The 12,658-nt window shown below is 41.4% G+C and overlaps 1 protein-coding gene across 1 annotated transcript in view; it reads left to right on the forward strand.

Moving 5' to 3' along the window:
• Nucleotides 1-12,658, forward strand: part of PITPNA (phosphatidylinositol transfer protein alpha) — a 62,211-nt gene that overhangs the window by 40,391 nt on the left and 9,162 nt on the right. The window contains exon 10 of the mRNA XM_037807946.1: nt 8,252-8,374. Within this exon, the coding sequence (XP_037663874.1) occupies nt 8,252-8,374 (123 nt within the window). The remainder of the gene's footprint in view (nt 1-8,251; nt 8,375-12,658) is intronic.

The raw sequence follows: 12,658 nt of genomic DNA on the forward strand, positions 1-12,658 counted from the left end.
ACACCCCCCTTTTCTTGGGAAGTTGTGTTGTTTAGTGAATTTTCTCAGCCACTGGATTATTGCCTTTTGTCTCAGAGCTCTCTTAGTTCTGCTCTTGACTTGACATGCCCAAATTGCAATTCTTTGAAGCTTTCTGTATTGGGCTTCTTAGAGTAATTGTTTTAGAAAAAGAAAAAAGGATTTAAAAAAAAAACAAAAAAAAAAACGGCCCTCCTCAGAGATCTAATGGGTTATTGAAATGCTAATAGACAAAGCAACCAGGGCCATTAAGGAAAGGTCCACAGGGCAGAGAGATCAGCTTTGCTTCGGGATTTGCATATGCGCCTCAAGGCCTGAGCTCCACCCTTCCCCTTTCTGTGTTCACCAGAACTCCAAAAATCCTCTGCTTTTATTTTGGAGTTTTTCGAGTTGTTTTTTTTCTATGCCTGTCTCCTCTCTGGTGGGCTGGCTGCTCTCAGAGTCTCTGGTGTCTGGTCTCAGTCTATCTATGGTTGGAGTTTGAATCAGTAGAATGAGTTTCCGATAAGTGCAGCCACTGCAGATCTCCCTTCTCCTTCGCGGAGCTGACAGCCCCTCCTCCCCCGGGACTGAGCCTGGCAGGGAGGGGCGCGGGTCCCCTGGCCGCAAAAACTTACAGATTTCGCTGATCTCAGCAGTTCCACGTTTTCATGAGTGTTGTATGAAGTATGCCCAAAGACAGATTGCTCTGTGGTGTCCAGTCCACGCAGTTCCTGGCTTTTTACCTAGTTTCCTGGAGGAGTAACTAAAACTTACAGCTCACCAGTCTGCCATCTTGCCCCGCCTCCTCCCAGAATCTTTTTAATTTGGTCAACAGTTTCTTTAATTTCCATAAGATCATCCATTTTTTTATTTAGTCTTGCAATGTCTTCTTTATGCTCTTCTAAGGTCTTCTTGATATCCTTTGTATTCTGTACTATGGTCTCATTGTTCATCTTTAGTTCTTTGAGTAGCTGCTCCAGGTGCTGTGTCTCTTCTGATCTTTTGATTTGGGTGCTTGGCCTTGGGTTATCATATCGTCTGTTTTTTTCATATGCTTTATAATTTTTCTGTTGTTTTTGGCCTCTTGGCATTTGCTGCACTTGATAGGGTTCTTTTAGGATGTGTAGACCAATTGAAGTCCTGATCTCTAATTTATCAGATCTACAGCTTCGTGGAGTACACTTTCTTTAACTAACCAGCAGGTGGCGTTCACGAGCCACCTGTTCTCCACAAGCCAGTTCTCCCCTGCTTTGCCTTTGTGGTGAGTGGGGGAGTGAGTCTGGTGGGGTCCAATTGGTGTACCAAGCTTGCGTGTGTAGTTGGTGTTGCCCGCCCTGTATATGGGGCGTGTTTCTGGGCAATCAGGGAGGGGGGGTGGCTCTAACAATCAAATCTCCCTGGTGATCCTGGAGTTTTAAAGCTGCTGCAATAGTCTAATCCTTCAGTTCAGTCCTGCCACAGTTTGTCTCTGCCACTGACCCACAAGTCCTTGGTATTGGCGTATGGCTCCTGAGACTTGTAAGTGGGTCCCTCTTCCAGGCCGTGCACCCCCTGTCCTCTGTTGAGGGATGACTGTGCTACGTCACAGGTGAGTGCCGTCCCCCCAGGGCGGTTCTGGGCTGCTGGGCTGTGTAGGGAGGCTCCCAGTCTGCTGAAATGATGGCTGAATGGGGCTTTGTTAATTCACACTGCTCCACTTTCCTAACTCTGGGACAATCAGCTGAGGTTGCAGGGAAGGCTAATGTCCACGCCCAGTTTTGTGGAGTGTGCCTGTTATTTGAAGCACAATCTGATCACACTGTCAAATATGGAATAGAAGGAGCAAGTTCTGAAAGCAGCAAGAGAAAAGCAATTCACCATATACAAAGGAAACAGCATAGGACTAAGTAGTGACTACTCAGCAGCCACCATGGAGGCAAGAAGGCAGTGGCATGACATATTTAAAATTCTGAGTGAGAAAAATCGCCAACCCAGAATTCTTTATCCAGCAAAGCTCTCCTTCAAATCTGAGGGAGAGCTTAAATTTTTCACAGACAATGAATGCTGAGAGAATTTGCTAACAAGAGACCTGCCTTACTTGAGATACTAAAGGGAGCCCTACAGACAGAGAAACAAAGAAAGGAGAGAGACAGATATGGAGAAAGGTTGAGTACTAAAGAGATTCGTATGGGTACGTTAAAGGACATTAATAGAGAGGGGGGAAAATATATATGACAAACATAAACCAAAGGATAAGATGGCTGATTCAAGAAATACCTTCATGGTAATAACATTGAATGTAAATGGATTGAACTCCCCAATTAAAAGATATAGATGCGCATAATGGATCAAAAAAAATGAATGATCAATATGTTGCATACAAGAGACTCGTCTTAGACACAGGGACACAAAGAAATTGAAAGTGAAAGGATGGAAAAAAATATTTCACGCAAGCTACAGCCAAAAGAAAGCAGAAATAGCAATATTAATCTCAGATAAAATAGACTTTAAATGCAAGGGTGTTATGATAGAAAAGAAGGCCACTACATACTAATAAAAGGGGCAATTCAACGAGAAGAAATAACAGTCATAAATGTTTATGCACCCAATCAAAGTGCCACAAAATATATAAGAGAAACACTGGCAAAACTAAAGGAAACAATTGATGTTTCCCCAATAATTGTGGGAGACTTCAACACATCACTCTCTCCTTTAGATAGATGAACCAGACAGAAGACCAGTAAGGAAATTGAAAACCTAAACAATCTGATAAATGAATTGGATTTAACAGATATATATAGAACATTACATCCCAAATCACCAGGATACACATAATTCTCTAGTGCTCATGGAACTTTCTCATAAAACAAGGCTCAGTAAATTTAAAAAGATTGAAATTATTCAAAGCGCATTCTCTGACCACAATGAAATACAATTAGAAGTCAATAACCATCAGAGACTTAGAAAATTCACAAATACCTGGATGTTAAACAAAATGCTCCTAAACAATCAGTGGGTTAAAGAAGAAATAGCAAGAGAAATTGCTAAATATATAGAGACGAATGAAAATGAGAACACAAAATACCAAAACCTATGGGATGCAGCAAAAGCGGTACTGAGGGGAAAATTTATAGCACTAAATGCATGTATTGAAAAGGAAGAAGGAGCCAAAATCAGAGAACTAATGGATCAACTGAAGAAGCTATAAAATGAACAGTAAACCAATCTTAAACCAAGTAGAAGAAAAGACATAACAAGGTTTAAAACAGAAATAAATGACATATTCTGATCACAATAGAGAGGATAAATAACACCAAAAGTTGGTTCAAGCCCCTAGCTAGACTGACAAAATCAGAAAGAGAGAAGACCCATAGAAACAAAATAATGAATGAGAAAGGTGACATTACTGCATATCCCAATGAAATTAAAAAAATTATAAGAGGATACTATGAACAACTGCAGGCCAACAAACTGGATAATGTAGAGGAAATGGACAATTTCCTGGAAACATATGAACAACCTAGACTGACCAGAGAAGAAACAGAAGATCTCAACCAACCAACCACAATCAAAGAGATCCAATCAGTCATCAAAAATCATCCCACAAATAAATGCCCAGGGCCAGATGGCTTCACAGGGGAATTCAACCAAACTTTCCAAAAAGAACTGACACCAATCTTAAACTCTTTCGAAACATTGAAGAAAATGGAACACTACCTAACTCATTTTATGAAGCTAACATCAATCTAATACCAAAATCAGGCAAAGATGCTACAAAAAGGGAAAACTACAGGCCTATCTCCCTAATGAATATAGATGCAAAAATTCTCAAAAAATACTTGCAAATCAAATCCAAAGACACATTAAAAAAATCATACACCATGACCAAGTGGGGTTCATTCCAGGCATGCAAGGATGGTTCAACATAAGAAAATCAATGTATTGCATCACATTAACAAATCAAAAGAGAAAAATCAAATGATCATCTCAATAGATGGTGAAAAAGCATTCGACAAAATCCAATATCCTTTTTTGATAAAAACACTTCAAAAGGTAGGAATTGAAGGAAACTTCCTCAACATGATAAAGAGCATATATGAAAAACCCACAGCCAGCATAGTACTCAATGGTGAGAGACTGAAAGCCTTCCCTCTAAGATCGGGAACAAGACAAGGATGCCCGCTATCCCCACTGTTATTCAACATTGTGCTGGAAGTGCTAGCCGGGGCAATCCAGCAAGACAAAGAAATAAAAGGCATCCAAATTGGAAAGGAAGAAGTAAAACTGTCATTGTTTGCAGATAGTATGATCTTATATGTGGAAAACCCTGAGAAATCCACGATACAGCTACTAGAGCTAATAAATTTAGCGAAGTAGCGGGTTACAAGATTAATGCACATAAGTCAGTAATGTTTCTATATGCTGGAAATGAACAAACTGAAGAGACACTCAAGAAAAAGATACCATTTTCAATAGCAACTAAAAAAATCAAGTACCTAGGAATAAACTTAACCAAAGATGTAAAAGACCTATACAAAGAAAACTACATAACTCTACTAAAAGAAATAGAAGGGGACCTTAAAAGATGGAAAAATATTCCATGTTCATGGATAGGAAGGCTAAATGTCATTAAGATGTCAATTCTACCCAAACTCATCTACAGATTCAATGCAATCCCAATCAAAATTCCAACCACCTACTTTGCAGACTTGGAAAAGCTAGTAATCAAATTTATTTGTAAAGAGAAGATGCCTCAAATTGCTAAAGACACTCTAAAAAAGAAAAACGAAGTGGGAGGACTTACACTCCCTGACTTTGAAGCTTATTATAAAGCCACAGTTGTCAAAACAGCATGGTACTGGCACAATGATAGACATTTATCAATGGACTTGAATTGAGAATTCGAAGATACACCCCCAAATCTGTGGCTGACTGATCTTTGATAAGGCCCCCAAAGTCACTGAATTGGGACATAAAGGTCTTTTCAACAAATGGGGCTGGGAGAGTTGGGTATCCGTATCCAAAAAAATGAAAGAGGACCCCTACCTCACACCCTACACAAAAATTAACTCAAAGTGGATCAAAGATCTCAATATAAAAGTACCATAAAACTCCTCGAAGATAATGTAGGAAAACATCTTCAAGACCTTGTGTTAGGCGGCCACTTCTAGACTTGACACCCAAAGCACAAGCAACAAAAGAAAAAATAGATAAATGGGAACTCCTCAAGCTTAGAAGTTTCTGTACCTCAAAGGAATTTCTCAAAAAGGTAAAGAGGCAGCCAACTCAATGGGAAAAAAATTTTGGAAACCATGTATCTGACAAAAGACTGATATCTTGCATATATAAAGAAATCCTACGACTCAATAACAGTAGTACAGACAGCTCAATTATAAAATGGGCAAAAGATATGAAAAGACAGTTCTCTGAAGAGGAAATACAAATGGCCAAGAAACACATGAAAAAATGTTCAGCTTCACTAGTTATTAGAGAGATGAAAATTAAGACCACAATGAGATACCATCTCACATCAATTACAATGGCTGCCATTAAACAAACAGGAAACTACAAATGCTGGAGAGGATGTGGAGAAATTGGAACTCTTCTTCATTGTTGGTGGGGCTGTATAATGGGTCAGCCACTCTGGAAGTCAGTCTGGCAGTTCCTTAGAAAACTAGATATAGAGTTACCCTTCGATCCAGCAATTGCACTTCTCGGTATATACCCGGAAGATCTGAAAGCAGTGACACGAACAGATAGCTGCACGCCAATGTTCAGAGCAGCATTATTCACAATTGCCGAGAGATGGAAACAACCCAAATGTCCTTCAACAGATGAGTGGATAAATAAAAGGTGGTATATACACACGATGGAATACTACACGGCAGTAAGAAGGAACGATCTCGTTTAACATATGACAACATGGATGAACCTTGAAGACATAATGCTGAGTGAAATAAGCCAGGCACAAAAAGAGAAATATTATATGCTACCACTAATGTGAACATTGAAAAATGTAAAACAAATGGTTTATAGTGTAGAATTTAGGGGAACTAGTGATAGAGAGCAATTAAGGAAAGAGGAATGATAATCCAATAAGAACAGATAAGCTATCGTGGGTAAATTTAATGTTCTGGGAATAACCAGAAATGACTATGGTCTGTTAATTTCTGATGGGTATGGTAGGAACAAGTTCACAGAAATGTTGCTATATTAGGTTACTTTCTTGGGGTAGAGTAGGAACATGTTGGAAGTAAAGTAGTTATCTTAGGTTACTTGTCTTTTTCTTACTCCCTTGTTGTGGTCTGTTTGAAATTTTTTTTTATTGTATGTTTTTTAATTTTTTTAAAAATTTTTTATAAAGTTGATTTAAAAAAAAAAAGTTAATTAAAAAAAAAAAGAATGAAAAAAATATGCAGAGCCCCCTTGAGGAGCTGATGGAGAATGCAGGGGTATTGGGCCTCCCCACCTTGATGGTTGCTAATGTGCTCACAGACAGAGTGGACTGGTGGTTTGATGGGCTGAGCCCTCTACCATAGGACTTGCCCTTGGGAAGACTGTTGCTGCAAAGGCGATGCTAGGCCTCCCTATAATTGTGCCTAAGAGCCTCCTCCCGAATGCCTCTTTGTTGCTCAGATGTGGCCCTCTCTCTCTAGCTAAGCCAACTTGGCGGGTGAGGTAACTGCCCTCCCCTTTATGTGGGATCGGATGCCCAGGGGAGTGAGTCTCCCTGGCAATGTGGAGTGTGACTCCTGGGGAGGAATGTAGACCCAGCATCATGGGATGGAGAACATCTTCTTGACCAAAAGGGGGATGTGAAATGAAATGAAATAAGCTACAGTGGCAGAGAGATTTCAGAAGGAGCCGAGAGGTCACTCTGGTGGGCACTCTTACGCACAATGTAGACAACCCTTCTTAGGTTCTAGTGAATTGAAGTAGCTAGCAGTAAATACCTGCAACTATCAAACTATAAACCAGAACCCATGAATCTTGAAGATGATTGTATAAAAATGTAGCTCATGAGGGGTGACAGTGGGATTGGGAAAGCCATATGGACCACACTCCCTTTGTCTAGTTTATGGATGGATGAGTAGAAGAATGGGGGAAGGAAAAAAACAAACAAACAAACAAAGGCACCCAGTGTTCTTTTTTTACTTTAATTGCTCTTTTTCTCTTTAATTATTATTCTTGTTATTTTTGTGTCTGTGGTAATGAAGGTGTCAGGGATTGATTTTGGTGATGAATGCACAACTATGTAATAATGGTACTGTGAACAATCGAATGTACACTTTGTTTTGTATGACTGCATGGTATGTGAATATATCTCAATAAAATGAATTAAAAAAATATATATATATACTTTTCCTAAACCCCTCTGCCCACCCCTCACCATTTTGTTTGTACTTGTTACCACTTATGTCTTTGTACATTGTATGTCCAAAAACCTGGATTTATCATTACTTTTTTTGCATTTGTATTTTGGCATGGTAATTTATTAGCCTCTTCCTCCCACTCTTCCCTGGATGCTGTACAGTGTTCTTTTAGCCTCTGGATTTTCAAAATAGTTTTAGACAGTTCCTACCTGTTAAATAGTTGTTTTGGTGGGAGGACTGAGCCTTGGAGCTCCCTACTTGCCACCTTCCCCAGAAGTCTTCTCCTATATGTAGATAGAGTTTTAATAGTCTGTGTAGATATGTGTCAAGGAAGGAAACTGAGGCAAAAGGAGGAAACAGGAAGGGGGTTGCTATGATTGAACTACAAATAAAATTCATTGTCTTTTCTTGAAGCCAAAATGCAAAAGGTACTGTGAGCCAAAATCTCTACTGACCTGAATTCTTGGGCAAACATAAGGAATTTTCATAGTCTTTTAATTCTTTAATCTGTTAGAGCTTTACTCATGGGCCACATTTCACAGCTGTTGGCCAGTGTTAACCTGGCTTTAGGCTTCAGAAATGAGTAGGAAACTTGGCAGAGTTGTTTTGGGGCCTTGGATTGGCTGTAAGCTCATGAGCATTTTAGGCAAAGGGGCTGGCTGTAAGGAGGCATCCATCCTCTGTTGAGGGTTCCCTCCTGCTTGAAGCCATATTTGTCAGGTGCACGAAGGCAGTGGTCACTGACTTAGCTTGGGGCTGATCTGGATAGTGAGCCACGCATCATTCCTCTGCCTCTCACCCCAGAAAAGTGTGAGTCTTGGTGCAGGGGTTCTTGGGAGGAGGCTGCCAGCAGTGACCTTCTCCTTCTGAATTCTAACTTGTTTCCCTCCTTTTTATAGCAAGAGAGGCGTCTGTTTACAAACTTCCACAGGCAGCTGTTCTGTTGGCTCGATAAATGGGTTGACCTGACCATGGACGACATTCGAAGAATGGAAGAAGAGACGAAGAGACAGCTGGATGAGGCAAGTGGGGGCCCAGAGGAGACTCTTGGGCTCTTGAACACCTAAATATTAAGGAGACATGCCGGGGCTGTTCACTGAAGGCACTGCCCTGTAGTTACAGGGAACTAGGTGTGGTGCCAAAGAAGAAAACAACCCATGCTCTGAAATTTGCAGTCTAGTTGAGATCTTGACCCGTCTAGCCACAGAGGTGAGCGTGGCGGTATGTGCCAAATGACAAATGAGTAACACAGCTGCTGTGGTGGTTCTTTGGTTCTTGGGGAGGGGACCGTACTGGGCTGCAGAGTTGGAGGTGACCCTGGGAGGAGGCTGGATGGGCTGGCCCATGAATACCTCGCACGCCACACACAGGACAGGAGCAGCACATGCAGAAGCTGACTCCTATAAGGTTATTTCTACCTATTTTTAGATGGGAGCTTTTCTATTGGGGGTGGGGTGGGGTTGCGCTTGGCATAGATCTCAGAAGGAGGGTCTTGTGTCCATAGGACAAGGAGACTCAACACTCCTGCCTCATTTGGGGATGCTTCCCTGGGAGGTCTGTTCTAAGGAGATGGTTAATAAACAGCATTCCAGTGCTCATGTGTGCCAGGCACTATGTTAAGGGCTTTAACACAAGCCCCTGTGAGGAGGTCCTGTTGCTTGGATGAGGAAGGAAAGGTTCAGAGAACTCAGTCCAGTGCCCGGGGTCACACAGCCTGCAGGTGGGATAGTCAGAGTAAGAGCCAGGGCTGTTGGCCCCAGAGTGGTCATCACTCAGCCTCTGCTCCTCCCTCTGGGTGCCATTTGATGCCCTCTTACCTTCTCAGAGCAAAAAAATAGGGCAGAAAGCCCTGTTCCCTAAGAACTGCCATCTGTTTCTCCCTCCTTGCCCTGGGGTGGGTGAGTGTGGAGCTTGGGTACTGGGAGAGAAATTATTTTGCAACAGCCTTGCCCAGCTCTCCGGCAGGTCTCAGCCCAGCCTAGGGACTTGTGGTGCCTTCAAGCTGCTGCTTCACTGCCGCCCTAGGGTGGAAACGGGGCCTTGACACTCTTTCTTCCTCTGGAGCGCAGCAGGGAATTGTTTTTACCATCCAGGGACAATGCTCTTCCTGGGCTGACTCACTGGTTAAGTGGTGCACTGAGTTACTTCCTGTTGAAAGCAGATGTTCATTATTCATTCCTCTTTATTTGGCAGCAAAGTGGCAGGATTTGGACATAATCCCTGCTTCTGCTAAGGATCCTCAGGTTTTACTGTCCAGGGCTCTGGCAGTTCTATGTTAGAGAGATGCCTGCACCTTTTGGTCACTCTAATCTGACAGAAAGGGGAAAATTTATCAAATGGAGGAAAATGGAGACTTTGGGGATTGGTCTGCAGCTGCGGCCACTCACCTACCTGACAAAGCCCAGCATAAAGTACGCTGGGGATCATAGAAGCATGTGCTTGACAACCTTTTGCTTTTTGGGTGGAATTTAATTTCTTGGAATTGGAAGCACTCTCCAGAGGATCTAATGGATCTGCCTTCCTCAAAACCAACGTTTAAGAATCCTCATTGTTAGCGAGTTCTTTTTAACCCCACTTCCTTTTTGCATGTTTCTCCATTCTATGGAGATTGTGCCACAAGGTCAGCTAATAGTATTCTCTTGGATAACTGCAAATGCAGGAAACCCTCTTTGGAATTGGAATTTTAAAAATAATTTGCAATGGAAGAGAAAGCAAAACCAAATCCATGTTCTAGTGGGACACGTTCTGACCTCTTTAGCAACTCTTAGGACCTTTTGGGTGCAAACTGTTCTCCTAGCTTTGCTTATCTTGTTTTCTTCCCCTGAAAATATATTTGTTTTATCATAGTTTTATTTTTATCAAGGTAAAATATGTAAGTAGTTTTAAAACTTAGGTAGTGTCCCATGTCTATGAAGAAGAAACTGTCCTCCTCTGCCCTGCACCTGAATTCACATCCTCCAGAGGCAGCCCCTCGAAATTCTTATAGTTGTTACTTTTATTAATTACCTCCATGTTTCTAAATAATATGTTTAAGTGGTAATTCTTCATTTCTTAACTTTAAATATTAACTATTGACTTTTTTTCTATGGAAGATTTATCTTTTACCGCCCACCACTTGCATATTTCCTTTCTCCATCCTTTCAGTATGGGTGTATCACAATTATTGGTCATTTCATTATTCAGTGTTTATTATTATTATCATTATCATTCTTTTTCCCAACTGAGCCATTGAATCTACTCTGATTTTTGTTCCTTCTACAGATTTTTATGTTTTTTTAAATGAAGTTAATAATTGCTTTACCTTTTTGTTTGTTTAGTTTTATGTGTAGGTATCATTAGGTTTTGCTTTTGAATCTTTACAAGGATGGTTTAGTTTGGTTAGTATCTGACATGCATCACAGTGATGTGCTTGGCATTGGTCTGTTTTCATTTATTTTGTGCCCACAACATGGGCACTTTGAATCTAAAGAGCTCTTTGGTTCTGGAATATGTTTTTGTATTATTTATTTGCAAATTTTCTTCCTGCTGTGTTCTTTGTTCTCTGTCTGGAATTTTTATTAGTCAGAAGTTGGACCTCATGTTCAACTCTAATTTTCTTATATTTTCTCTCCTTTTATCCCCTTCTTTCTGGGAGGAGTTTTCCAGTGTTAATTTTCCCCTCTTCTGTTGAATTTTGAACTTTTAAATATTACTTGTTCTGTGTTGTTTTATCTTCTTTTAATTTTTTCATAGATGCATTATATTCCATTTCTGAAGCTACAGTGTTTTTTTTTTTAGGTTCCTTTCTGCTCCCTGTATACTCCTTGTTTCCTCTGAGCTCCTCCTTTCTGTTTGTGTTGGCCTCTGTGTTTCATGTTAAGGGCTGTCCTCCAATGACTGGTGGTGATCCATCTTGGCTGCCCATCCACACTTAAGAGTGAAACTGTAAAAAGCTGATTGGGAGTTCTTTGCATCAGTGGGTAGGCTTCACTGTGGGGTAGTCAGGTGATTATATTGGAGAACCCCTGCTTCAGGATCCTGAATCTTCTTTTTGGACTGGTCGTTTTGCCCAGGGAGGACTTCCCAATCTCTTGCTTGGGGGGATAGTCAGGCTGCCAGCATCCTGGGAGCTGAGCTGGGAAAGGGTCCTGGCGGTCTCACCATGCCAAGGTTAGCTTTGATGTAATACCCTCGTATTCTGCTTGGCACCCACTCGCCCCTGGTTGAGGCTTGGGTCCTGAGTTCAGGCTTCCCTGGTTCAGTGCCTCCAGAGAGGGGAAGCTTTTGCTGTGGCATGGAGGGGTGGTTGCTTGACTGCAAGACAGGAGAAGCGGATGCCAGGCCCCAACTCGTATTCAGACTTTCAAACGAGTCACCTGTTTTCAACCCCACCTGGCCCTTCCACCTTCAGGTGCTTCCAGTTCCCAAGCCTTTGGAACCTGCAGCACAAATTGGTGTGCTCCTTCTTGGTTCCCCATCCTCACAGGCACTTGGATTTCAGTTTCTGCTGCTCTGCAAGCTAGTTGCCATTCATCCATCTTTTTTCCATCTTCCAAATGTTGTTACCATCTCATATCTTCTGTTGTCTCCTCTGTTCTGCATGTCTTCAAAGTTTTATATCACTTTTATACCTTCACTATATTTGTATTGGGATTTGGGGGAGGAACAGAGATAAACACATATGTTCATGTGTTCAGTCCGCCATGATTAACTACAGGTTTGCAATAGGAATTATGAATTACGATGGTTATTCTTTAAACCAATGCATAGTAGCCCAGTGTGGATGGATTTTGTGATTCTGAGGGGTTCCTATAAGGCCACAGTCACCACTGCTGTGACTAGTCTTAGTGGAGGCAGACCCACCATTCTTGGATGAGGCTCAAGGATTTGAGAAACAACAAGGGATCAAGAGATTAGTCCTTTACTCTAAAAAGAAAATATCAGGAAATGTGTGCCTGGTACAAAGCAGTCTACCCCCATGCCCCTTTTTTCTCCCTCTCTCTGTCTTTCCCTCTCTCTGTCTTGCCCTCTCAAGGGGTTCATAATCTCAGAAGTAGAAGGTACTTTAAGGGTCATTTAGTCCAGTTGTATGTCCTGTTCATTGCGTGAGTCCTTCCTGCAGCTTCCCCACCAAGTAATTGTCCAGCCTATGCTTGATCACCTCCTATAATAGGGAACTCACTGTCTTATGAATCATAGTGGTAATAAAAATATTTGTATTATTGACAGAAGCTGACATTTATCGAGGTCTTAATGTGTGCCTGTCTTGTGGAGTAAGGATTTATATGTATTAGGTCATCAAATCCTCATAGCATTTAAAGTCAGTC

Source organism: Choloepus didactylus, chromosome 18 (assembly GCF_015220235.1).
Source record: "Choloepus didactylus isolate mChoDid1 chromosome 18, mChoDid1.pri, whole genome shotgun sequence".
NCBI classification, from domain to species: domain Eukaryota; kingdom Metazoa; phylum Chordata; class Mammalia; order Pilosa; family Megalonychidae; genus Choloepus; species Choloepus didactylus.